The 27,130-nt window shown below is 59.3% G+C and overlaps 1 protein-coding gene and 1 long non-coding RNA gene across 2 annotated transcripts; one reads left to right on the forward strand and one right to left on the reverse strand.

Moving 5' to 3' along the window:
• The first annotated feature begins 616 nt into the window (after nucleotides 1–616).
• ASCC2 (activating signal cointegrator 1 complex subunit 2) lies at nucleotides 617–25,823 on the forward strand. The gene is made up of 20 exons (XM_084867512.1): nucleotides 617–690; nucleotides 3,558–3,655; nucleotides 8,394–8,552; nucleotides 8,897–9,067; nucleotides 10,159–10,288; nucleotides 12,277–12,344; nucleotides 12,880–12,990; nucleotides 13,504–13,616; nucleotides 15,387–15,461; nucleotides 15,878–15,985; nucleotides 16,214–16,282; nucleotides 16,452–16,526; nucleotides 16,833–17,013; nucleotides 18,192–18,406; nucleotides 19,084–19,203; nucleotides 22,457–22,550; nucleotides 23,403–23,533; nucleotides 24,034–24,133; nucleotides 24,876–24,955; nucleotides 25,339–25,823. The coding sequence occupies exons 2-20, from the start codon at nucleotides 3,575–3,577 to the stop codon at nucleotides 25,508–25,510; spliced, it is 2,253 nt and encodes a 750-aa protein (XP_084723638.1). The 5' UTR covers nucleotides 617–690; nucleotides 3,558–3,574; the 3' UTR covers nucleotides 25,511–25,823.
• On the reverse strand, nucleotides 10,336–13,491 carry LOC311613537. The gene is made up of 3 exons (XR_014793470.1): nucleotides 13,050–13,491; nucleotides 12,803–13,014; nucleotides 10,336–11,126 (listed from the first exon to the last, which is right to left on the reverse strand). It is a non-coding gene; the product is annotated as an uncharacterized lncRNA (long non-coding RNA).
• Nucleotides 25,824–27,130: the final 1,307 nt, after the last annotated feature.

A 27,130-nucleotide genomic window follows, 5' to 3' on the forward strand; every position in this document is an offset into this window, starting at 1 on the left:
GTGAATAGAGCGTCGGCCTGCGGACTGAAAGGTCCCGGGTTCGATTCCAGTCAAGGGCATGTACCTTGGTTGTGGGCACATCCCCAGTGGGAGGTGTGCAAGAGGCAGCTGGTCCATGTTTCTCTCTCATTGACGTTTCTAACTCTCTGTCCCTCTCAATTCCTCTCTGTGTAAAATCAATAAAATATATTTAGAAAAAAATGAGAGAAAAAAAAAAAAGAGTTAACCCTGATAGAATATCCTTCCTTCTTCCTCCTCCCTAAAACTTCTGGAGCACCTATCATGTGTGTCTTTGTTGTTGCCCAGGAGTGGAGCACTCACACAATCGCACACCCCTCCACGCTGGTTAAGGAGTCTGTCTGTCCTACTCCAAGGGACAGACTCCTCTGAGCATTCTTGAATTTTCCAAGAGGTGGAATCAGAGCCTATTATTACCTTCCATCCGCGGGGAGAGAGGAGGGAGGGGGCGTGGCCACAGCCCGGCCGGTCCTCGTGGGGGCGGGGTCTGAAGGCTGGGGGCGTGGCCTCGGGCCCGGCTTCCTGGTGGCAGTTGGCGCCGGGGGCGGGGCCGGGCCCAGGCGTCCTATCAGCGTCTGCGGAATCGCCGTTTGACCCCGGAAGTGCCGGCTTCCTGGGAACTGTCACCGTGGACCGCGGCGGCGGCACGGAGCCGGGAGTGCGGCCGCCGAGGTGAGTCCGCGGCGGGATGCGGGGCACCGGGCCTGGGCGGGGCCGCGGCCGTGCCTCGGGCCTCTCTGTCCCCACCACAGGGCCTGGGCTGTGCTGGCCAGGGGCCTGGAGTCTACCCCTTTGCCCCCACGAGGCCAGAAAGTATCCGGGTTCGAGCCTCGGCCCAGAGTGACCTGAACGAGTCGCGGTTCCCACGCAGCTTCATCCTGGGGTGAGGGGACCGCGCCTCGTTTGGTTTCCTCGGGGTCCATTCATTCGTTCGGCAAATAGACGTCACGTTTCTCCTGCGTGCCGGGCACAGATCTGGGCACGGAACCAGACAGACAAGACCCCTGCCCGCATGGAGCGCACGGTCTGGTGGGAGGAGGCGGTCAGTGACGGGTAAAGGCGCAAGGTAATTCAATACAGGACAGGAGCTGCCCCGGGGAGTGGATCCTGGAGATGGGGCCGTCTGGTTCCTAAAGGAGAGTCGCGTCGAATTGAGGCCAGAAGGGTGAGGACGGGGAAACTGAGGCAGCGGTAGCGCTGGGAACGCGCCCCGGCCTCGCAGTACTCGGTGCTTGCACGGAGCTCCCCTTCTAAAGCAAGTGCCCTCCTGACTCTTGGCGCGGGGGTTGCAGCGGTGGGCCAGACATTGCCATGGTCGTCGTCCTTCTTCTTTAGAAACTTCAAGTTCATTCTCTGCCTCCTTAGTGTCTGCCCAGACTTGAGAGGAAAACGCACGTCTCCCCCGACAGCCTTCCTCTGCCCCGTCAGTCCTCGGTCATAGCTGCAGGGGCCTGGCCTACACAGCGTCCGTCGTGGTGTTGAGATTCACGTGTTTGTGTGACTGTTGGACTCATTGCCATCTTTCCCTCCAAGGCTAAGTTCTGGGAGGGGCAGGCCAGGCCTGTTGTCTGTGCACTTGAGCATTCTGCGGGCCCCAGTGCCCAGGTACGAGGTGCTCAGAAGCCTTTGGGTGGATGAGGGAGGGGATTAGCATAGACTTTGCTCTCCGATGGTTCCTGGGAGGTCGCCCCTGCCACTGGGTTCTTGTCTTCTCTTTCTGATCACGTCTCTGCTCTTCTTAAAGGGCTCCTGGCTGCCTTCAGATGAAAAGCCAAAATATTTAGCATAGCATTCAAGGCTTTAAAAAAACACACACAGCCGGGACCGGTTTGGCTCAATGGATAGAGCGTCGGCTTGGGGACTGAAGGGTCCCGGGTTCGATTCCGGTCAAGGGCATGTACCTTGGTTGCGGGCATATCCCCAGTAGGGGGTGTGCAAGAGGCAGCTGATTGATGACTCTCTCTCATTGATGTTTCTAACTCTCTATCTCTCTCCCTTCCTCTCTGTACAAAATCAATAAAATATATTTAAAAAAAAACACACACACACACACACAAAAAAACACACAACAAAACTGGCCCCATCTTTCCTATCCAGCATCTTCCTGACCTTGCATTTCCAACCATGTCTTCCCCTCCCTTCAAACCACAGGCTCTGAGCCTTGGCTCACGCTCCCTCTTTGCTTTTTTTTTTTTTTTTTAATATATATTTTATTGATTTTTTACAGAGAGGAAGGGAGAGGGATAGAGAGTTAGAAACATCGATGAGAGAGAAACATCGATTGATCAGCTGCCTCCTGCACACCCCTCACTGGGGATGTGCTCACAAGCAAGGTACATGCCCTTGACCGGAATTGAACCTGGGACCCTTCAGTCCGCAGGCCGACGCTGTATCCACTGAGCCAAACTGATTAGGGCAACAAGTTAACTTTATTGAGTGCTTATGATACACCAAGTCCTGTGTTGAACACTTAGCGTTTGGTAAAGTGCAGCTACCTTAGAGTTGGCATGACCATCAATACATGCAAAGTGTTAACATGTGTGAACTGAGTTAATGCCGAGAAAGAGTTGCCAACCCGTGATAAGCATGTTGCTCCCGTGTTTCTTGTCATTATTTTTAGATGTGAGCTTCCTCAGGGAAGAGACCCTGCCTTATCCGTGTGTCTTCTGAACACCAGGCCTGGCCTGATACCAGAGATCTGGACATCCATGTGACATGTATGGTCCATGTAACTCTGGGATGACCAGGCCCCTCAGCTTATCGGAAAGGGCTCGGGAGGTGATGGCTTCCCCATCCCGGCCTTAGTATGGCTCCATGTTGTCATTGAGACGGTGCTGACCTTTTATGGCGTGTCTCTTAAAGGGCCTCATGCACTTCATTCCATGACACAGCCAACGTGCACAGCCCTCCTGTGGGCCAGGTCACGTGGTGCTGTGAAAGAGCATTGGCTGGGAAGACAAAAGACGTGCGATCTGCCGTTCACTGACCCTGAGCCGGTCTGGGCCTCTGGAGAAAGGAGCTTGTACTAGCAACTTTCTGTGAATTCTGTCATCCTCCTTGATCCTTCCGTTCATCCATGTCCTTCTTCCCTGATGCCTAGAAAAGTTACACAATCTTAGCACACTCTACAGGTGAGGAAAGGCCGTGGCTTCACCTCAAACGACTGAGAGCCTGGTTGGAGTTATAAGAAGTGTCCTGTCCCGCTGGTCATCAGACATTTCATGAGGCCCCCTCTCCGCCGGCCTGCGCTGGCCATGGGAAAGCCAGTGAGAGGAGGGGAGCCGGGCACTGTCCCCACAGAGCTCACCGGCCGGGGGGGCCCGGAGCTGGAGCCACAAGGAAGGTCATCGGGGCACGTTTAGCCAGTCCTCAGGGGTGGGCGTGTATGGGCGTCACCTGGGGAGTCAGTGCTGCCTGGGTTAGTGCAGGAACCAGGCCTTGGAGGCCCATGGCAGGAGTCCCTTGGGATCCGCCCAGAGCAGGCGCTGGCCCCGGAGCCCGTGTGTCTGCCCTCTCCTTCCCATCCGTATTCCTTTCAGGAGGGTCACCCAGCACAATGCCAGCTCTGCCCCTGGACCAGCTCCAGATCACCCACAAGGACCCGAAGACAGGCAAGCTGAGGACATCACCAGCGCTGGTGAGCCGGTGCCGTGAGGCTTTTCGGGCTGATGTTATCATTCTTGCAATTTCCAAAGTGAATTCCTCCTCTCTCTGTTCCAAGAAGGACCTCGGGGACTCTCCCGGGTCCTTCCAGGCCCAGGGTAGAGGTTTCCGTTCCAGCCGCGGCCTGAACTTGAGTAGCATTTCCCATGTCACCTCCCCACACCTTCCCTCAAAGCACTTCATTTTGGATCAGAGTCGGAGGGCCATTCTGGCTAGCCTGAGCCGGCCTGGAAACGGATCCATCCCAAAGCCGGGTGGTCAGGTTTCAGAGCTATCTCAGCTGCTATCCGCACTCTGGGGGGGGACCCTGATTTCAGAGGTCCGGCCGACTTTGATCTCCACGTCCATGGGCCAAGAAGTGCCACATCCAGACCCAGCGGGGCCTGTGAGACTGAAAGCTAAGCAGGCTGTGAGCATGCCAATGACCAGCTGCAGAGGGAGATCAGAGCCACAGGGAGGGGCCAGGCTGCTGGAGAACACAGACCCAGGGCCCCGAGTCCCCCTGCCCGCCTGCTGTTTTCCCAAGAATCTGAGCTTACTCACACATGGTGGGGGAAGTCCTTTCCCGCGGCCTGAGCGAAGTTGTGGGAAACAAGAGCTTGGTGTTCTGTTTCCTGCTTTCTGAACGGCTTCCTGTTACTTCCTAGCCTCTGTCCGGGCTGCCCATGCCCTCCCATTGCTCCCAAGAGCATTGTTCATAGAACTTAAGAATCAGGGAGCGCTAGCACCGGGCCAGACCCTTCTAAACACTTCGCCTGGATTCTCTCTTGTGGGCGGCACCGTAGCCCTGTGAGTAGGTATTGTGGTTGTCCGCATTGTACAGATGAAGAAACAGAGAGTTTGGGGTCACAGGAATAGGAAATTAGGGGAGCCAGGGTGAGAACCCAGCGAGGCTGACCCTAGAGGTCAGACCCATCATCTTTCTGCTATAAAACCTCATTACTTTTTCATACCTTTTTATATAAGGAGGATATTGATCAGAAAATCGAAAACTCTTCTTGTCCGATAGGGTAGCCATTTGCCAAATAGAACAACTGAGCACTTGAAATGTGGACTGTTGAGTTGAAGAACTGGATATGAATTTTAACTTTAGTTAAATTAAATGGACACGGCCCCCTGGATAAGTGGCGGCCTGCACAGGCGGAGAGCAGCTCATTATTGCGGAAAGTTCTGGGGGGACAGGACTGGAGTGGCTGGGTCTGGTTTTCCTCCTCGGTCCTCCCCCGCACACTGAGCACCGGGGTTGCTAGGCTGTGGGCTCCGGGAGAGCAGGGACCTGGTGGCTTCTCTTCATCTGGCTCCCCAGGGCCAAGAACACTCTGGAAATGGGTCAAGGACGCCAGCAGCCATTGTGACAGGCACTGGAGCTGCCCCTGCCCGGGTCCGAGAGAAAAGCCGCCCAGGAGCTTCTCTCCAGTGTGATCAGGGTGGTGGGAGGAGGAAGGCCAGGCTGCCAGTCCAGACCAAAGCGGGTGTGGAGGCAGGGAGGCCTCGGGAGTGGGGAGGACATGGGCAGCCAGGGAGGCTCTGAACGAGGGAGATGCAGAGCTGGGTACTGAAGGATGAATAAGCGTTAGCAGGCAGAGCCATGGGCAAAGGGAGGGCCTGGCAGGAGGGCCCGAGGGTGCCGTTTTGAGAGCCTGACTCCTACGCCAACCACCAGTCACTTGGTGGAAACAGTACCCCAGGGGCTTTGAGTGAAATGTCACGCACACTTGGCTGTGTGACTTTGGACAAGTTACATAACCTCTCCATGCCTCGGGACCTAAAAAGGTAATAATAGAACCAGCTCTGTGGGGTGGCTGTGAGGATTAAGTGAGACGTCTGAATTAGCACTGTACCAGGACATAAACACCTAGTAGTGATGGTGGTAACAGTGACCGTGGCAGAAGCATTGAATGGGAGTAGGGTGGGGAGAGGGATGAGCTGAGGGAGACAGTTGCCTGACCGAGGAGTAGTCTTGCTGGCCATGCCGAAGAGGGTGACCCTGCTGGCCACTGGGGGCTCCTAAAAGATTGCCCTGGGGTTTGTACCCACCCTGCACTTGTGTCTTTAGTCCTAACATGAGACAAGGAGATGTCCAGCCAAGGGACGGCCACCATGCCGTCTGCGGGGTGATGGGTCACGCTAATGTTTATTGAGCACCTACTGTGTGCACCGTGCCTACTTGGTGCTGTTGAATATCTCAAAGCAAGTCTTGGGCCAGATTGGGTGAGTGAGCTTTGGAGGAAGATCAGACTCATGGAGATGGAGCATTTGGAGAACGGTGCAGGTGGTTTCTTACCGAGAAGGCTGGTGGGCAGAGAATGGCAGAGCTGGCTTAGTGGGACCTCAGCCAGCTCTGAAGGCTGCAGATACCGCTGGGGCCTGCCTCTCCCTGCCCTGCAATCTCCCGTGGCCCCCTTACCTACGAAATGAAGTCCTTACTCTGAGCTTGGCATTCAGGGTTCTTCAAAGGCCTTAGCAGAATCTGGTCTTTCATCGCCTCAAAGGACAAGCAGTGAGACCAGGATGGCCCAGGGGTACCATGGGTCACTTAGTAGGGCTGCAGTGTAAGCTTTGGTTCACACGCTGCCTCTGTTGCCTCCTTAGCCATGTGACCTTGGCAAAGTTCCGGAAGCTTCCTGAGCCTTGGTTTCCTCCTCTGTAAAAACATGCCATCTCCCTCTCCAGTAGTTGCTGTAGGCAAGAAGGAAAGGATGGAGAACATACTTGCTCAGCAGCAGGCACGGGGCAGGCCCTCGATAGCTAGTGGCTTTCCTCGTCATTGTTCCAGCGTTCTCTCCCTCCAAACTCTCCCCCCACCTCCCAGTGCAATCTGGGCCTCCTCTTCTTTTTTATGGCGCATTTTTATGCCTCCACAAAAATACCGTTTCTTCATTCTAAAAATCTTTCTCATTCTCCCAGGCCCAGCTCAGATGCTGCCTGCTTTGGGAAGCGAGCTGGCCCTGGTCCTCCAGGCGTCGTCAATCCCCCTAGCACCCCCGCGGTCCCTCTGGCAGGTCTGAGCTGTCCCTTGCTCTGTTTTTGCTCTCTTGGTGGCTCAGATGTGCATCTTCCCCGCTGGAGCCCGGTCTCTGAGCCCGCAGATGCTTTTCCTCCTGTGCTACCCCACACGTGCCCCCGGGGTTCCAGCCAATGTTTGTAGGATGGTAAGGAAAATAGGATGTTGGGGGGGGGTGGGGGGAAGGAGTGTGTTTCGCAGTGGAGGACGGGTGAGTAACCTGGACTGAGCAATGACCTAAGAGGTGAGGTGTCAAACACATAACAGTTTTGGGGAAGCCAGGAAACCAAGGAGATGAATTTAGACCTTAGACTCGTAGGGGTGTCGAACTCAATCAGAGAAGGGGCCAAAATCTAAAATCCAGCCTAAATCGCGGGCCAAATGGTTTACTGAACAGTCATAAACTGACAATGTCATAAACTGACAGCGGAGTGCAGTGATGACAGCGCGGTGCGGGCCACATTGCAAGGCCTGGCGGGCTGGATTTGGCCCGCAGGCCTTGTGTTTGACACATGTGCCTTAGAGAGTAGTTTTGAACTGGGTTCAGTCAGCAGGATTCTTTTTTCAAAGATTTGTACCTGGAACCCCACTGTACAAATTTTAATTTTAACGGGAAGGGTCCTAAAGACCCACCCAAGAGATGCCCTTCCCTCCCTCCCCCCCAGGAATCCTTGTGGAACCCAAAGACTCCACAGTTTGAAAACTTGCCTTAGACCGTAGGGAGGCATAGGTGGTTGTCAAGGAGACTAACAATCCGTCGTGATTTTCCTGTCCCCCTGGACCGACAGGCCTACAAGTGGGTGGGTGTGTTTGATAACAGCTGAGATGTTGCCTGCTCTTCCTCCTGTTACCTTCCTCCCTGGAGAAAGCAGCCCTTATGCAGCCAGGGGAGAAAACTGAGCTCTCCTTTACGGCGGACAAAGTCAGGTCTGTTCATGGCAAGGTAGGGACTGGAAGAGAGAACTTGTGACTATGAGCCAAGACCTGCAGCTACTCCACTAGCATCTTGTCTTTACAAAAAAAAATGACTGAGGTGTTTTTTCCTGATTATGAGATGGATATGGCATAATACTTCTAGAATAATACCGTTTCTGTGAGGAAGCATTTAAACGAATACCTATGTGGGTACATTTTAACGTAGACGCCTATAGGTCTGCCAGGATGGACGGACACAGGGACTGGGAGTGTGGTCTCAGGCAGCTCACCTTGCAAACTTGGAAAGGAAAGATGCTCAAGTCTCACTTATATAATTAAAAAATAATTTTAAAAAAGTAAGATTTTCATTTTTTTAATTGGAGAGCATTTTCAAGTCAAAATCTCCCCACCAGAGACAGTGTTGTCCCACACACACTTCTATTTTTTAGCTTGTATGTGAATATGTTACATCTATCTATCTATCTAATGTCTGCTTTATTTTTTAATCCAAAAACGGATTATATTCACTAGAGAGGTTCGTATCCTGCTTTTTCTTTTCTCAACCTTTCCCCGTGTGGTGAAAATATTCTCCCAAAACCATGGTTTTCAATGCCCGCCTGGTGTTCTCTGGATGCAGTAACCCAGCCCCTTTGCCAGAGACACTGGCTCTTTATGCCTAAGAGCTCCTTGGAGGGTCGCCGGTCGGAGCAGCCGCGGGCTGTCACGCTGTGGGTTGGCAAAGGGCCCGCGCTGACTAACCTCTGCGCCGTAACACGCGGTTTTTGGCTCCTAGCACCCCGGGCAGAAGGCAGAGCGGTGCTTTGTGTTATACAAACCGCCCCCTAAAGACAACGCCCCCGCCCTAGTGGAGGAGTACCTGGAGCGCGCCACCTTCGTAGCCAATGACCTGGACTGGCTGCTGGCCCTGCCTCACGCTAAATTCTGGTGCCAGGTAACCTTCCCTCAACGTGAGCGCCAAGACAGCGCACACGCCATGCTGTTCTTGGTTTCTGCTGTTTCTCTCCTCCTAGGGGGTGCTTTTTTCTCTCCTTTGCTCGCTGGATCCTTAACAGGAAGTGGTGGTTTGGATTGCCCTGTTTTGTAATCCCAATCTCAGTGATGTTTATGCAACACCTTCCAACCTGTCATTTTTAGAGCCTTGTGTGTGGCCCTCGCTCATTCATGCCTCCTTAGTCCCCTGGGGTTGGAGCGCTGGCCACCGGCCACGAGCCCGGCTGTCCTCCCACGAGCCCCGGGTGTCGGATCAAACCCTCGCTCTCCCGTTGCCTGGCTTAGGTCGTCTTCGACGAGAGCCTGCAGAAGTGCCTGGACTCCTACCTGCACCACGTGCCCCGCAAGTTCGACGAGTGGGTGGCCCCGGCCCCCGAGGTGGCGGACGCACAGAAGCGGCTCCACCGCGGCGTCTTCCTCACCTTCCTCCGCATGTCCACGCACAAGGAGTCCAAAGTAAGCCGGCCCGTGACGGCCCCGCGACACCCGACCCCGCGGGAAGGCGGCTCTGAAGTATCGGGTTCCCCTTTGTCTCCGCTCTGCCTCTGTCCCGCTGCTGGGAGATCTGTGCGGCTCCTTATCCCGGCTCCGGGCGGCCGCATGACACCCCGTTCATCAATGGGGCCGGGCCCTCCGCCAGCTGACGCGTGACTCTGCCTCTTCTCTGCGTCAGAGGGGAAAAGACCGATTCTGGTTTCTGAAAGGGACTTGTATGTGCTGTTTGAAAGCCTTTACTCCCCCCACCCCCCAATTTCAAAATAATTATGCAGCTGCCCCGGCTGGTGGAGGGAGCGTCATTCTGCACACCCAGAGGTGGTGGGTGCCATCCCCCGTGGGGGCACATGCGGGAGGCAGCCGATCAGTGTTTCTCTCTCACATCGATGTTTCTCTCTATCGCTTCCTCTCTCTAAAACCAATAAGTAATAATAGTAATAATACTACCTCTAAACAACACAAACATTACAGAAATATTTTGTCAATAGGGAAGGTTACCTACAAAATCTCCTCCCCCTAGTCATTACTGTTAAGGTGCCTGTTTTTTTAGGGAATTTTTTTTTCTTTTCAGTAGAGAGATGTGTGTGTGTGTGTGTGTGTGTGTGTGTGTGTGTATTTTAAAAATAGGATCTTGTGGGGTTTATTAAACTTTCTTAGTATGAAAATTTTCAAAAATCACAAAAGCATAATGAATCCCATGTTCCCATCATCCAACTTAAACCATTATCAACATTTTGTCAATCTTGTTTTCTCTCCTCCAAAGATTTTTTTTTTTTTTTTTGAGTATTTGAAAGTGGCCCCAGTCATCCTGGTAATTCATCGATAACTGTTTAGACTGAACCCCCAGCCAGCTGTGGCACCGTGTGCAGCTGCTCCTTTCTACATGCAACGGCTGTTGCCCAGGTCATACAGGACTCAGACGTGTCCCCCGCGCGGAGGGAGCTGCGTTCGCTGTCCGGTCCCTGTGACGGGCCTGTTTCGCGTGCGCTGGCTCTGACTCTGACTCTGCAGGCGCCTGCGCTCAGCCAGCCCTCCCCTCTGCCTGCCCCTAGGACCACTTCCTCTCCCCGTCCGCCTTCGGAGAGATCCTCTACAACAACTTCCTGTTCGACATCCCCAAGATCCTGGACCTCTGCGTGCTCTTCGGGAAAGGCAACGCGCCGCTGCTCAGGAAGATGATAGGTGCGTGGCTGTGGGCCGGGGGGCCCGGAGGAGGCCCCGTGAATCGAACCCGAGGTCCCAGAGGTGGCGCTAGAGGAGGGCGGGAGGTTCGGAGCGGCAAGGGGGGGGGTGCTTGGAAATGACTTAGATCCATGTGTGTCGCCTCTGAAGCGATGGGGGGGAGACGGGTTCCTCGAGGGTCTGGGAGCCCTCTGAGGCTGTGCGCTAAGCAGCTGAAGGGCGGGGACAGCCACCCTGACTCTGAGGTCGCTGGGGGGCCGAGCTCTCCTCCTGTCATCTCAGTCGATCCTCACAAGCCCTGGGGTACAGTGCCGTCACCTCCCGCTCACAGACAGGACGCTGAGCCTCAGTGTCAGAGGCCGTGAGTGATGAGTGAGTGGCGGCTGGGATTGTCGCTGAGGCCGGGCTCTCGGGCTCTCGTTCTGTGCCAAGCCCGCCTCGGGGCTGACGGCCGCCTCAGAGGGACAGGACTTGCATTGTTGCTGGAACAGCCGGGGCAGAGGGCAGGAGGCCGCTCCGGTGTGAAAGGAATGGCGTCAGCAGCCGGGGCCTGTGCGGAGGCAGCGGCTGGAAGGCTCCGGCAGAGGCAGGCGCTTTGTTGGGATGCGACAGGGAACAAAGCGCTTTGGATCGCAGCTCAGGCCGCGGGCCCTGCCCGGGCACCCCGTCAGTCTCGCTCACCTTGAAGTTGTAGGACACGGTTCCAGACGCCATGCTTTCTCTCCACCCTGCGTTTCTGAACTGTTCCGGCTGAGGAGCACGTTTCAAAGGATGCCATTGCTGTCCCGTGTTTTTTTATTATTTTTTTTAAATCCTGAGGATATGTCCTTCATTGATTCTAGAGAGAGAGGAAGGGAGAGAGAGAGAGAAACATGGATGCAAGAGAGAAACATCGACCTGTTGCCTCCCATGTCCTGACTGGGGGTCAAACCCAAGTCTTGGGCATGCGCGCTGACCTGTGAGCGGTAAAAGATACCCATGATTTTACCACAACCCTTGGGTGCGTGGGATGACACTCCAGCCCACTGAGCCACACGTGCCAGGGTGCTGCCCATACCTTCTACATTATTTCTCTAAGAGATCAGAAGTTCTCCGCCGTCATCAGAACCAGATGAAGGAGAGGAAAGGGACTTCAAAGCCGCCAAGGGTAGATTGGGAAATCTGATCTCTTTGATGCTTATAAAAACCCCTAGGACCAGGCTTAGCATGAGAAAGAAGTGAGAGAGTGCCTTCCCCCGAGCCAGTGGTTGGGGTTCGGAGGGGACCATGGTGTGGCCCTGGGAATTATGGGAGGAGACCTCTGAGGCCTGGGTCAGGAGAGGCTGCCCGGAGAAGGTGACTCTGCCTCATGGGAGGTCACTTCCGAGAGAAGGAGGGGGCAGGGCCTGCTCCCTGCGGCTGAGGAAGGTGCAGAGGAGGAGGTGCGATGCCAGAAATGGGGAGGGTGTCCTGTCCTCTGCAGGCCTCTCACCTCTCGCCTGGCACGGCCAGGATATTCAAAAGCAGAGATGAGAGGATTTCCAAAGAAACGTCTCCTCCGATTCCTTCGCCATATCGTAGAGGCGGCCTGGCAAGCCTCCCGGATTTGGCGTCCAGATTTCTTGAGAAAAGAGATCCTATCTCCTAATTTCCCTGGGTGACTGACTCCCACTTCCAGAGCCGATGCCGTCACATAGGGCGCAGGGCCCAAGTGTGATCCCTCCCCGGGGACGTCAGGCGAGCTGGTCTGACCTGGGCAGGCCTTTACGTAATTCACTCGGCAGAGGTGCTTAAGAGGTTAAATTGTACCACGTGCGTTCCTCCCCCACCCTGGGGAGTTTCCAGGCTGGGCCAAAGCTGTGTGCCAGCAGGGCCCGGGGCCAGGACTGCTCTGGTTCAGGCAGGCTTGGGAAAGGGGAGAGAGGCCCCAGAACCTGCTGGCACCCTCTGGAATACCCCCTCTCCGCCCCCACTCGCTCCCCAATTTCCCCGTTCGCTTCTCTTTTCAGGAAACATCTTTAACCAGCAGCCAAGCTACTACAGTGACCTGGATGAGAGCATGCCCACCATCCTTCAGGTACCGGCTCTCGCCCGCCCCAGGGAGGGGGACGAGCTTGGGGAGCAGACCCTCCCCACCTGATGGCGACCTTGACTTTGCTGAGCCTGAGAAAGGGTCACTCCCCGCTCCCCTCCCATCCCCAGCAGCTCAGTGTCCTGGTTCCCACACCACTTCACTCCGCTCTCCCCCCCTGGCACAGGATGGAGCTCTCAGGGCCGTCAAGTGCCGCACTCGTCCACAAAGGCTTGGGTTGCATTGTGTTTGCTCCCAGCCACGAGCCTCTAAGGACCCCTCTAGAGAGCTAGGTTTCTCAAATAAGCATTATCAAGTTTTATAAAGTCGTTTCATGAAATAGTAATGCTCCTTATAACAAATGGGGAAATATAAAACACACACAAAAAGAGAAGAATAATATTCCGCGGTGATTCCATCCCATCACCAAGAGAATCCCCCGTTCACGGTAGCGTTTAGAATACCTTCGGCCTCTCCTCATCCATGGGTCTGCATCTGGGGATTCAACCAGCCATAGATGGAAAACGTCTGTCTCTCTCAGGTCTTCAGCAATATCCTCCAGCACAGCGGCCTGCAAGGGGACGGGGCCAGCGCCACACCCCAGAAGCTGGAAGAGAGGGGCCGGCCGACCCCCAGTGACATGCCTCTCCCGGTGAGGGTGCCCTGCTCCCGGTCCCTTCCCCCAGCCCCGTGCGCAGCTGCTCCCGTCACGTTAAGAGCACCTCAGCAGACTGCCATCTTCTCTGGAAGCCGCGTTTGGGGAGCAGTGGGATGGGCAGGGAGCAGAATTCAGGGGGCAGGAGTTCAGTTCAGTTCAGCAGGTTCGATCGTGTGCTGTTGTGTGAGCTGTTCACTCACTCGGTGAATTTGACCCCTGGCATGTGCCAGCCCTGTGCTGGGCCTTGGGAGCGAGGCAGTGTGCCAAAGCAGACATGTGTAGGCAGGGTCGCCTAAGACCATCGGGAAACACAGATATTTACATTACGATTCATTCACGGTAGCAAAGTTACAGTTATGAGGTAGCAACGGAAATAACGTTATGACTGGGGTCACCGCAGCATGAGGAGCTGGATTAAAGGGCCGCGGCATCAGGAAGGCTGAGAACCACAGCTCCCCAGAGCTGTCAGGGGCGAGGAGAGGAACGCAGTGTCTCCTCTCACAACAGGAGCTGAAGGACATCGTCCTGTACCTGTGCGACACCTGCACCACGCTCTGGGCCTTTCTGGACATCTTCCCGGCGGCTGGCCAGACCTTCCAGAAGCACGACTTCTGCTACAGGTACCACGCTCGCTCTGGAGGATGGAGTAGAGGTTCTGGTTCACACCCTCACTCAGTAAGGGCTTCCTGGGCGCGCAGAGCCCCCTCCAGCCTGGGGACACGGCAGCAGACAGATCGGACTCCTGGGTGTGTGGTGTCGGGCATGGGCTGGTCACCTGCCTGTTGCCTGGCGACGCGGGGCGGGGCTGGCCTCTGGCTATTGCTCTCCCAGGCATCTTTCTCGCTGTCTGAAGGCGCTCCTGGGAGCTGTCCAGCTCTGTCTGCCCAGTCGCCAGGCCATCCGGCCATCTGCTCCCCCGAGACAGAACATTGACCTAGCTGAGATGTGCCAGTGGTGCCTGGCTCGTATTGGATCACCTCAGCTGGTGACGATCAGATGTTAAGATTGAGCGGCCTCCCCAAGAATGTTAGAATAAAGCATTTCTGAAAGAAGGAAGGGGTTAGGCTGTCCATTTTGTTAGAAAGGCATCTGTTCTCCTGGTAGATCTGGCAAATGCTTGTAGCAACGTGGAAAATCCCAAAAGGTAGGAAATGAAAATCACTGGCCGATCACGTGATCCTCAGACTTCCGTGCCTGCTCATTTTCACTTCGCTCAGGCTTTTCCCATTTCGTGACAGCAGCTTCCAAACGCAGCGCAGGTAGCTTCTGAAAGGGTCTTTGGAGTTGGGGTTCATTTCGGGGCGAACGGACTCTCCTGCGAGGGACAGTGGAGGCCGGGGAGCAGCCAGCCTCTCGGGGAGGGGGGAAGGGAGGGAAACATTTTTGCCAGATGACACAGCCTTTGTCCCACACACAGCCTGGGGCCGGCCCAGCCTGTTCAGCTGTGCTGGAGGCAGACACGCCCACTGAGCAAATGCATGACCTCATCCCGAGAACTTTCTGCAGCCTCGCTAATCCTCTCAGACAACTCTCCTTCCCCTTCAGTGTGCACTGAGCGCACCTGGATCTCTCTCTGTCCTTTGGTTTTATGAATGAATAAAGCATGCGCACGGTCCAAAACTCAAAAAAGCATGAAATAGATAGTGACATCTCCCTCTCTCCTCTCTAATCTGTTCCTCAGACCGAGCCACTGTCCTTAGTTTTTATGTGGAATTTTCCAGAGACATGCATATAAACAGGCATGTATAAGCAAGTACGCATATTATATATCACCCAACCCCTTTTAAAGTGTATTGCTGGCATATGAGTGCTCTAGGAGCTGTTTGCACTGTACCTTTAAGTTTGACGTATGTCAGTGCATAAAGCACTCTCAGTGTCTAATATGGTAGATAGAATTCCATTGCAGGGGATACCAGACCCCATAGATGACCCTTTAGGATTTTTTTCCAGTTGTTTGCTATTACAAAACAAAAAATGCTATAAAGAATAACTTTTTGGTTGTCTAACACTATGCTGTGCACCTTGAAGCGAATACAAAATAATACTGAATGTAAACTGTAATTGAAAAACAAAATTGCAAATCATCAAAACGAAACAAAAGAATAACTTTACACACCCGTCTTGCACTTCCGCAAGTATTTCTGAGGGCTGAATTCCTAGAAGGAGCGCTGCAGGGGCGATGCCATGTGCATTTTAAATTTTGATAGATCTCGCCAGATCACCCTCCGCGGGAGTTGTTCCACCTGGGGTAGGTGCCGGGAGGGACTGAGAAACGGAGCTGAGAAAACTGTGGCGACTCGTCCTCCTGCTCCCTCGGGCTGGCTCTGCTTTTCTGACGAAGCGCGTGTTTCTGAACGAATGTAGCCTTTTACCCACGTGTGCCTCCGCAGACTCGCTTCCTTTTACGAAACAGCGATTCCTGAGCTGGAGTCTGCGATTAAGAAGAGGCGGCTTGAAGACAGCAGGTGAGGCGGGAACAGAACTCGGGGTGGTGTTGTGGGTGAGGGAAGCTTGAGCACAGGCCCTGCTTCAGCATCCCTGTCTCCGAGGCAACGGGTGGGACTGAGGACCATGCACCTTTGGCTGGTGCATCCCTACCCAGCAGCCCCCTAGCCCCGGCGTCCAGCCCTTCCCCCTCAGCTGCTGCTGCTAACGGCTCGAAGCTGTTGCTGGGAAGGGCGGGAGGAGGCACTGAACCAGTGACCCTGGGACCAGCCGGCCTCCGAGCCTGTGGCCTTTTCCCAGCTGCTGCCAGCAGGGAGCTGTGAGGCCTGCTCAGCCCGGGTGTGCGCGGGGTGGAGCTGGGTGGAGTGGGATTAAGCTCCCTCGTGCCTGTTCGTCTCTCAGATATGTATTTCTTCCCTCCCCTTGGCCGTCAAAGGCTGCTCGGTGACCTGTGGCAGAGGCTGTCCCACTCCAGGAAGAAGCTGCTGGAGATCTTTCACATCCTCCTGTACCAGATCTGCCTGCTCCCCATCCTGGAAAGCGGGTAGGCCCGTGGGCGCCGCCCTCCGGTAGACAGCCTCCACCCCCAGCCCCGCAGGGCCATCGCCCTCCCTATCTGCCCCCTCCCCGGCTTCTGAGCTGCTGAGCCGGAGGGGAAACCAAGAGAAAAAAGGCTCTTTCTTCCCACTGGCCGGAGGCCTAGCGCAGGGCGGGCGGGCGCACCGGCAGCTCATCTGCCAGGAGTGAGCTCAGCCCCCCTGTCCTGTTGCAGCTGTGACAACAATCAGGGCTTCATTGAAGAGTTCCTGCAGATCTTCAGCTCTCTGCTGCAGGAGAAGAGGTGAGCGCACGGCGCTTCATCTGTCCCCTTGCATAACAGCCCCTGCCGTGATCGCCACGGTCTCAGGCCCTGGATCGGTGGCTAGGCAGCAGCCACGCGGGGAGCGGCCCACAGCAGGCCCGCGCCCCTGTGGCCCGGCCCCCCCTCCCATCTGCCGTCTGTCTGGCAGGTTCCTGCGGGACTACGACGCGCTTTTCCCCGTGGCCGATGACGTCAGCCTGCTGCAGCAGGCCTCGTCCGTCCTGTATCCTCCTCACAGCCCGGGGTGGGCCTGGCCCGGCCGGCCGGGGATGGGCTGCTGGGGCCAGGGGAGCGGAGGGAGGTTTATCGGAGAGCAGACGGCAGCTGGCTTCCCCTAACCCCTGCCCAGGCCGAGCCCGGCGGCTCCTCATGCAGCCCAGGGGCCTTGATGACGCCCGGGGGCAGCCCAGACAGCCCTGGCAGATGCCCTGAGGTGGATGCCGGGGAGGGACTGAGAAATGAGCTGCCTCCGGGCTGAGGGGGCAGAGAGGCTGTGGTCCCCCAGAGAGACCCCTTAACACAGCCTCAGAGACGAGACCCGGGCTGCCTACATCCTCCAGGCGGTGGAGAGTGCGTGGGAAGGGGTGGACCGGCGGAAACCCACCGACACTAAAGACCCCCCCGTGACCGGGGATCTTAATGGCGTCGTGGCGAGCGGGGAGCCAGGCGGCGGAGCGGCCTCTCACCCAGAGAACTCGGAGGAAGAGGAGGTGTGTCCTCTCTGAGGGGTGGGGGCCGGGGAACCTCCCTTCTTGGTTTCTGCCCTGGAGGAGGGGTGAGGGGGGAATGGGCAGCCTGGACCGGCCTGTCCGCCTCAGAGAGGGTCCTGCGCTGGCCTGCTGGGCCGGCGCGGCCTCCGTTCCCCCTCCATCGGATGCAGCGGTCCCCTGAGCAGTCCCGGGCGCCGCTCTGGTGCAGCTGGCAGGGGTCAGGCTCCCTGCGTGGCCCCGGGAGGCCCCTCCGTAGGGTGCGGGCCCCTGAGCCGTGTAGGGACCTCTTCTCTCTCACTGCCTCTCCAGAGCCGCCAGGTCTGTGGCTGTGCTGAGCCCAGCCTCTTCCCGTGTGCCTGGAGGCAGGTGACTTAGGGATTAAGACCACCCCGTCTCTGGGGTTGGGCAGCTCAGGGGTCTGTCCGGGCCCTGTCCCTCGCCAGCCACGTGGCCTTAGGCAGCTCACCCACATGGAGCCGGGGCTGCTCACCCGTCAGGGGGGCTGTGGCCGTCCCGCCTCCCTGAGGACTGCCCGGGCGGCCGTGGCGGGCCGCGATGCCTCGTGAGCAGACCCTGCCGGCCTCTGAGAGCCGGTGCCCTCGCTGTCCGGGCCTCGGGGAGTGACAGTCCCCTCCGCCGCTGCCCACCGCCTCCACGTGGCTTCTTACGGAAGGGCTTGTTGTTGTTTATTTTATTCTGTAAATGAAAGGCCTGACAACATGAAGCCACATCAAGCAGTCTATAAACGGACTCGCTTAGCGAAAAGCGTCTAATTACAGGGCAGCAGCGCCACACGGCCCGGGCCTGGGGGCCACCACCCCATGGCCAGCCGCCAGCGGGTTAGCGCTGGAGGGACCTGGGTTCGTAGAAGCCGGGGCTGTTTCTGGAGAGTCGAGCCGGTGCCAGCTCTGTGCGCGGCTCTGTATGTGTGTCATTTCCTTAAGCCACGGGCACAGCGGGGGCGGTGGCACTGGTGCTGTCTGAGGCGGCGCTGTGGCCGCAGGAGAAGCCCCTGCCCAGGTCGCCAGGCCAGGAGCAGCTCACTGTCCGGTCCAGAGCCTTCCCAGGGGACGTGGAGGCTCGGAGGGACGTGAGGCACTTGGTGGAGGGCCTGTGGCCCCGGATTCCCTGCTGCCCCAGCCGCACTGGCCTCACCTTCCCCCCTCTGGCTCTCACAGTGCCTGGGGGCCGCCGCCGCCCTGGGCCCCCCCGTGAGGGGCGTGGAGCTGGACTCGCTCATCTCCCAAGTGAAGGACCTGCTGCCGGACCTCGGGGAGGGCTTCGTCCTGGCCTGCCTGGAGCACTACAGCTACGACCCGGAGCAGGTGATCAACAACATCCTGGAGGAGCGGCTGGCCCCCGCCCTCCGCCGGCTGGACCGCGGCCTGGACAGGTGGGGAGCCCGGAGGAGGCCGGCCAGAGGCGTTCCGCGGGCCTCGCCAGGGCCCGTCCGCGCTCCTCTGCGCCCGCTCTGCCTCCCCTCGTGTCCCAGGACACAGCTCACTTTGTGGGGAGAGGAGGGACACGGGGTGTGGGGGGCTGCTGAGCCCTGCACCGCTCCTACGGGCCTGGCCTGCCCCGGCCCTGCCCTGCCCCGGCCCTGCCCCTTCCCAGTGGAAGCACAGCCATTTCTCTCACTCCCTCCATGGCGGTCCTTCCTGAGTTTCCCCAGAGCCCTGGGGCAGCAGAATGAGGGCGTGAATGGGTGTTCCTCCCGTGAACAAATGATGTTTATCAAACAAGGACTGAGTTAGCTCTGCCTTTGGACAAGCTTTTCAGCGTCTTTGTCCCCATTTTACAGATGAAGGCACTGAGGCACAAAGGCTGAGTGATCTCTGGCTGCCTATCTCAGGGCTGTCACAGCAGCCAGTGAGGGAGGGGGCTGTTAAGAAAATCCGTGTGGATGGGAGCGGGACTGAGGGGAGCTTTGTGTAAAGTGCGGTCATTCCAGGCGGGGCCGGGAGGGCAGGTGTTTAGATTGTGTGCCCGGTGAGGCTGGTGAAGGGGAGTGGGGTTCAGGGGCCATTAGCTGGCAGGTCCCCTTAACCCGCTCTGTGCCCCTCCCCGCAGGGAGGTGAAGCCGGACCCAACGCCTCTGCTGGCAGCTCGTCACAACGTGTTCCAGAACGACGAGTTTGACGTGTTCAGCAGGGACGCCGTGGACCTGAGCCGGGTGCACAAGGGCAGGCGGTGAGTGCGTGGGCTGCGGGCTGCAGGCACCCCCCTCTGCAAGCCCAGCGAGAAGGCGAGAGAAACTACGGGCTTCATCCTGAGGAGACGGGCTCCCCGCAGCCCGAGGCCTGTGTGCGCGCTTGTTTGTGTTCAGCTGGGTGCGGCTCTTTAACACTGTGCTTCAGAGTCATCGCAGCAGTAAAAACGCATTTTGGAGCAACAGCAAAAAACAAAAACAAAAAACGCACACAAAAATGATCCTTCCGGCTCCGGCTCTGCACAGGGTGGTCAGCGAGTCCTCCTCGCTGGTAGCGGAAGCCAGCGGGCCCAGCTCTTCCCTGCGCCGTGCAGGGGGGGCTGTGCCGGCCGCCGGGCCTCTGGGTGGGGAGCTGGGTGTGCTCCCCGGAAAGCCTCTCCCGGACCTGGCTCCTCCGGGCCGCGGCCAGAGGAGGACAGTGAGGACCCGCCGGAGGGAGCCGTTCCTTTACGGCCTTTCTCCACGCTGTGTTTAGCTTGTGTCCTTCCTTCCTGGTTGGCGTTGAAAGACCATTCATGATTTATTCATTCAGTCAACAGATCGTTGGCCAGTGCTCATGGCCTCCAGGCCCCGGATTGATTAGGTGCTGATATAGCCGAGTGAAGCGGACATGGCCCCTGCCCGCAGGAGTGTGTGCCAATCGGTTCATCCAGCAGCAGCGTAGAGTCGGCCTGAACAGGTGCCACAGGGCGGAGCGAGCAGGCCTCCAGCCTCTGCAGGGGCTTCGATCAGTCCTGGCAGGAAGGCTCCCAGGGGAGGGAGGAGGAGGAAGGGGCGGTGCAGATGGGGAAGGAGCCGCTTCCATGGGAGAAGCCCCGAGGTCACGGGGAGATGGCGATGGTCCCAGGAGCTGGTGCCCTTGGTTTTGGGAAGAGAAACCGCTGGGAGGGACTGAGAGTCGCTGTGGTGGCAGAGAGAGAGGCAGAAACAAGAGGTTCCACACACTGTGCTGGCCTCCCAGAGGGCCCTGCGCGGTGGTGGTTCATGAAATCCGGAGAATCCGGGCCCTGCGGGACCATGCAGCCTGCCCTGTGATGGGGACAGGGCCGTTCAGACTGGGTGGGGCAGGATCCCCAGCGGCAGAGTCCCAGGGAGTGCTCTGCAGGGAGGCGCTGTGCTCTGCCCTCCCAGGGCCGCGCAGAGCTTGGCTGGCCAAGCGCTGGGAGCGCGGGCACAGGCCGGCTCCGAGTGACCTGGCTGGCCAGACAGGAAGCAATTGGAATCTGCTTAGTCACACACATTGCGACATCCCCGATCCGAAGCCAGAATGGTCCCCTGCTTCAGCGGCCAGAGGAGCCTCTGGAGCTCGGACTGTGGGTCAGGGGGCAGCAGACAGGAGGGCTGTGCCCCTGTGCACGGGGCGCTCGGCGCCAGGAGTGTCTGGGTGGCAGCTGTTTACGGAACTCCTTGTCCCGGTAGCTCCGGGCTGAGGTTTGCAGAGGCAAAGCCTTTCTCCGTGTATTCATTATTTATTCATTCGGCAAATATTTATTAAGCAATTTACTAGCCTGGATCCGAGCTAAATAGCAGGAAGACCACGTGAGCAGAGCACCCAGGCTTCGCCTTAAAACGGCACAGAGACTGTGGGAAAGACAGGCCATGCGGGACGCAGTGATAAGGGGGAGAGGGGCTGGGGTGGGGCGAGAGGGGCTTGGTGGGGACACCTGTCTGAACCTTGCCCTGGCCCTGCCCTCAGGACCACAGGAGAAATGAAGTAGCTCAGGGCAGGTCACACCTGAATTAAAACGTGCCGCGTTCTTCGTCAGCTCGGAGCCACTCGGTGGCTCACGTAGGAAGGAAGTCTGTCCTTTCCGGACGCACCTTTCCGCCCCGGGGAGCTGGTTCCCTCCCACCATCGAGCCCCCATGACCCCTTCCCCAGACCCCAAGCTAGGACTGCCCCCCCTCCCAGCCAGAGTTCACACCTCCTTTCTCTGAGTTCCCAGCATGCCGGCTTCCATTCGGCACACTTCATGTTGTCTGCTATTTGCCCGTCACCCTCACTAGACTGAGTTCCATGAGGTCAGACCCATTGCTAGCTCTTTCCTGAATCTCCCCCCAGCTCAGTGTTAATATCCTGCCTGGCACACAGCAGGCCCTTAGCAAAGACTGTTGAGGGAAGTCCAGGCCGATGCTGGAGGCTGCAGGCTCCGCGGTAGACAGTCCTACAGACACAGGCGCCTACCCCTGCTTATACCAAAAGCCGGTTCATAGAAGGTTTTTGTGGAGGCTGCGTATGGCTTGTGTCTCTTCCCACTCCCACCTTCCCCTTGGTACATTCCAGAGGCCTGATTTCACAGCTAAGCTGGATTTTCTTGCCTAGCATCTCATATTGATTTTCCTCTGCAGGGCTCAGAACTGCATTCCACAGGCCTCCGTGTCTGACAAACCAGGTTTTTCTACAGATTTGCAAAGCTCTGAGTCAGGAGACCCGAGTCCCACGTGGCTGTGCTGGAGTGCATGGCCTGCCCGCGGTCTCCACCTCCCTCCTCCGGGACATGTGGGTAATGGAGCTTCCAGGCACTGCCCCCACTGCGATCTGACAGGCCAGACTGAACACAGGCCAATGGGAAGCCGCCATGGTGGAGTGGGGGTGAGAGGAAGAGGTCAGGACCCCTCCTGATCCTCACACCCCAAGGTCCCCTGGGCTCCCCGAGCTCAGTAGGAAAGCCACATGAAAAGATTCAAACAACCCGGGGCCTCCCGGGGTCCCCATGCCATTTGGCGGGAGCTCACTACCCCGCTGTGTGTTTACATACACGGCATGGACGTGCCCGTAGAACAGTCAGTCGTACTCACTTCACTGCTCACACAGACGGGATCTGCTGTGCGTTCTCTGTGGGTTGCTTCCTCTTCAGAATTCTTCCTTCATCAGCATCAGCAGAGCGCTGCCCGGGATCGGTGGCAGAGATGGCCGGGTCTTCTCGCCGTCTCACTGGGGAGGGCGTCCGTTGCTCTCCGTCCTCACGATTAGCAGACGATGCTGAAAACAGGAAATCCCGTCAGGCCTCGTGGTGCACACAGGAGGGTGTCTATGCTCTAACGGCTGCTCCTGGTGCCGCGGCAGTGCTGGGCCCGGCCACATGGGCAGCCGCAGCGGTGAGGCCCGCCTGCCCACATGAGCCGTCCGGTCTGTGCTGGCTGCGGGGTGAAGCCGGGAGCCGGTCTCTCTGGACCTGACAGCCCTCAGAGCCTGACGGTCCCTCCTCTCTCCTCCTGCTCCCTCTCCTGCCAGGAAGGAGGAGAACGCGCGGAGCCTGCTGAACGACAAGCGGGAGGTGGCGGCACAGCGGCAGCGCTACGAGCAGTACAGCGTGGTGGTGGAGGAGGTGGGTGTCCGGCCGTACAGCGTGGGGGGGGAAAGCGGGGGGGGGGGGGGGAGGTGGGTGTCCGGCCGTACAGCGTGGAGGGGGGGGGAGGTGGGAGGCAGGTGGCGGGGGAGGAGGAGGAGGCGGGTGGTGGTGGAGGCGGGTGGTGGTGGAGGCGGGTGGTGGAGGAGGAGGCGGGTGGTGGAGGAGGCGGGTGGTGGAGGAGGCGGGTGGTGGAGGAGGCGGGTGGTGGAGGAGGCGGGTGGTGGGGGAGGCGGGTGGTGGGGGAGGCGGGTGGCGGGGGAGGCGGGAGGCGGGGGAGGCGGGAGGCGGGGGAGGCGGGTGGTGGAGGAGGTGGGTGTCTGGGCCGTATAGGTGGTGGTGGTGGAGGAGGTGGGTGTCTGGGCCGTATAGGTGGTGGTGGTGGAGGAGGTGGGTGTCTGGGCCGTATAGGTGGTGGTGGTGGAGGAGGTGGGTGGTGGGGGAGGCGGGGGAGGCGGGTGGTGGAGGAGGTGGGTGGCGGGGGAGGTGGGTGGCGGGGGAGGCGGGTGGTGGAGGAGGCGGGTGGTGGGGGAGGTGGGTGGCGGGGGAGGTGGGTGGTGGGGGAGGCGGGGGAGGCGGGTGGTGGAGGAGGTGGGTGGCGGGGGAGGTGGGTGGCGGGGGAGGTGGGTGGTGGGGGAGGTGGGGGAGAGGTGGGTGGTGGAGGAGGTGGGTGTCTGGGCCGTATAGGTGGTGGTGGTGGAGGAGGCGGGTGGCGGGGGAGGCGGGAGGCGGGGGAGGCGGGTGGTGGAGGAGGTGGGTGTCTGGCCTCGGGGCGCAGGCTGCTGGGGAGACCAGGGCCCGGGCCCTCTGACCCACCGCCTGCTGCTGCAGGTGCCGCTGCAGCCCGGCGAGGGCCCGGCCTACCGCGGCGACGACTACGAGGACGAGTATGACGACACGTACGACGGCAACCAGGTGGGCGCCAACGACGCCGACTCCGACGACGAGCTCATCAGCCGCAGGTGAGGCTGGGGCGGGGGGCTTTCGGGCCCGGGGCTCTCCCACGGCCTCCTGTTCGCACAGCTGGGGAGGCCCGGCCGGCCCTGAGCACGTGAGCACGTCCGTGGCCCAAACTCCGAGTCCAGTGCTCTCCGGCCCCAGTCACCCCCTTGGCTGGCTGGTCCAGCCCACCCTCAGGGGGCCCTAATTTAACTTCATGTCGTAGCTTCACACTGTTCTTAATGTGGGTTTACATGGAGATTACCCAATAGATGAAAACTGAGCTAGAGAGCTCCCAGCCCAAGCTCAGTCCGTCCCCCCCGTCCCCCCGTCCCCCCCCCCCCCCCCCCCCCGCCCCAGGTCTGTACATCAGACCCTGGCACCGCAGGGAGCCAGGGGCTGGCGCAAAGCTGGCTGGGAAAGCACTTCTGAGCCTGTCCCATCGGCCCCTCTCGGCCCAGCTCCTTCTGCCCCGAGGCTCTGAGTTAACGTGGTCTTTGATCTTACTTCTCTCTCACCGCAGGCCCTTCACCATCCCTCAAGTGCTAAGAACCAAAGTGCCCACGGAGGGGCAGGAGGAGGAGGACGAGGAGGAGGAGGAAGCTGAGGACGAGGCCCCCAAGGTACCTCCTCGGCTTGTGCAGACGAAGGAGGGGGCATTCTAAAGGGGGACGGGAGCACCCTGCACCCCCCCCTCGGCCTGGAGGCAGCCTGGCTCACTGCGGGAGGAGAGGGCACCTTCAGGCCCAGTCTGCCCAGGGAGGGCCCCGGGAACGGATCAGAGCGAATGGATCAGAGCCGGGCCTTTGAGCCACTGGTTCCCTCTGCCCAGGAGCCTGGGGCCGGGAGCGGGCGGCTGCTGCCTCCGTGCCCAGGATGGCAATTCCTGAAATCAGAGCAGCCTAGAGCCCAGGGGCCCTGGAGGCCATCTGGGCTGGTGGGCTTGAAAATTTTATTTCCAGCAGCTAAATGTTTTCCTCCACTAGAACCTTAGCTAGAACCTCAGCATGCAGGCAGCGGGAAGCGGCGATGCTCAGGTCGATGGAGGGCAGCCCAGGACCCCGGGTGCCCTCGGCCCCTCCGGGGCGATAAGTTCCATGTGTCCGGGGCCAGGCCACCGGCCGCACGGCTCCCTGCACCATCGTCCTGTTCCAGCTGCGTCAGCCCCACCCTGCCGGCCGGACCCTCACTCAGTCCCCGTGCGGCCTCCCCGGGGGACCTGGGGGAGGGGACAGAGCGGCCTGGGCCAGGCCCTGCGTGTTGTGCCCTCCGTGCCGGCATGGCGGCATCTAGGGGATCCGTGCAGCGCAGTCTCGCCGCAGCCTGGGGATCTGGACGACACGTGACCCTCCCCTCCCTCCGCAGCCCGACCACTTTGTGCAGGACCCCGCGGTGCTCCGGGAGAAGGCGGAGGCCCGGCGCATGGCCTTCCTGGCCAGGAGGGGGTGAGCAACAGGGGCTGTTCCTGGAGGAGGGAACCCACCCTTACCCCCGAGACTCGTCGCCGGAGGAGCCGCTGTGCCCCCCGCTGGCCGGTGCCGGGCAGGCCGGCCTGTGAGAGCCCAGACAGGCACTTGGTCTTTGGCAGCCGCCATCCCCACGCCTTCCTGGTCTCCTGGCGTGGCTGCCCACTCGCTGCTCCTTCCTCGCCGCCAACCAGGGTCCCGCCCGCAGGCCGGCTCAGAGTGGCACCGGGCACAGCTGCCGGGGCCCCTCCGGCTGGGAGGGGCCGTGGGGGGCCCGGCCCACGCTGCGGGCCCTTCCCCGGGACCTGCCAGCGGAGCTCCTCGGGCTCATGTTCTCCTGGGGCGGGCTGTCCCTCCCTCAGGTTCCGACATGACAGCTCGGCAGCAGTGGCCGGCAGCCCCCGGGGCCACGGGCAGAACCGGGACACCACCCAGGAACGCAGGAAGAAGGAAGCCAACAAGTCCACACGCGCCAATCACAACCGGAGGGCCATGGCCGACCGCAAGAGGAACAAAGGCATGATTCCGATCTGAGCCGCCGCACCAGGCCGGCCGGAGGGGCACGGGGCCACCCCGCCGGCTGTGCCCGCAGCCGAGGCTCCGCCAGAGACCACATCACCTCAACCTCGTGTCCACCAGCGCCGCACACCCTTGTGCAGAACACACAGTGCCTTACCCACACGGAGGAGCCGGGCCAGCCGCAGGCAGAGGGGCGGGCCCGGGCCCCACGGCGAGCCCCCGAAACCTCCCGCAGCAGGACACCTCCCTGTTCTCTGGACGGCAGGAAACCTGCATGTTCCAAAACCAAAACAAGGCCTGCGAATAAAGTGTTTGCCCTGTTAAGCAATCACCCATGATGTGCCCATGGCCCGCTCTCCCAGGCCCCATCCTTCCGTGACAGCCACCGAGGAGGCAGGACGTCACCGGTTCTCCCGTCAGCCCCTCATGCCAGCCTCCCCCTGCACACACACACACACACACACACACACACACACACACACCCGGCGTCGCTCTGCCCGAGAACATCCCTCCTTCCCTGCACCCCCAGCTCCTGTGTGGGAGGAAGGACCCAGGGGTGAGGCCCTGCGGTCCCGTCTGTCCTCCTCTAGTCCCGGGGAGGCAGGCCCGTTGTCAGCCCGGAGCAGAGAGGAAGGCGAGGCACCGAGCGCTGACAGTGTCTGTCGGGGCCACAGCCAGGAAGCGGGAGAGCAGGGACGGACACGCGGACGGACCGTCCTCTGTGAGGCCCCAGGCCCCCGGTGGTGTCATCTCCATCTCGGCTGGCCCGAGGACACTGGCCAGCCGCAGGACCAGGACCAGAACTCAGTGCCTCCTGGTGGTGCGTTTACCCATTCATCCCCCCAATGAGGGGTCGGAGATCAGAGGCGAGGGAGGGTGTCACTGCCAAGCCCAGTCAGCGAGTGAGACGTGGGCCCAGCTCCCAGAGCCCCCTCCCGGGCATGGCCACCTGCTCCCAGCGAGGCAGCCGCTGCCGGCACCCCGGTTCCCGGGCCCTCAGTGTGGCTGCGCCAGGCCCCTGCCCGGCTGGACCTGGACCAACCGTTGTGGCTGCCAGGACAGCTGATTAGCATGTGGTTAGGATGAGCCTCGGGAGCAGCCAGGCAGACAGGCCCCTGACAGATGGGTTTAGTGCGGTCAGCCCGCTCAGTGAAGATCAGTAATAGATGAGGCCCAGGCCCGCCACCCCGGCAGGCGGCGAGGGCCAGGGCAGGGACAGGGCCATTCCCTTTCTGCCACTGACCCCTTGTCCCTGGAGCAAAGGGGGGCGGGGCGGGGGCTCCAGGCCTTCACATGTCCTGTCTGTGTCTGTTCACTTGGCCGCTCTCACTTTCACTCTGTCATCTGCGACCCCTGACCACAGGAGCGGTGTCCAGGCCGCACCAGCTTCTTGGTTTAAAGGCCTTGAGAAGACAGAAGGGACTTTTCCGATTTTCCAGAATGTCCTGCCAGGTCAAGCCTAGCCCCCCTGGAGGACCGGCATGTGTTCTCATTTCAGATCTTGAGGGCACCCTTTCTGGGACGCTTGGAAAACAGCTCAGAGTCGTGCAGAATGGTGCTGGCAGGCACACCCCTTCGCCTCACAGGGTCTCAGTTTTCTCATCTGCAAAGTGGGTGCATTGGCCCAGATGAATG

The sequence above is a fragment of the Pipistrellus hanaki genome (assembly GCF_964339955.1).
Source record: "Pipistrellus hanaki genome assembly, chromosome: 19".
Lineage (NCBI taxonomy): Eukaryota > Metazoa > Chordata > Mammalia > Chiroptera > Vespertilionidae > Pipistrellus > Pipistrellus hanaki.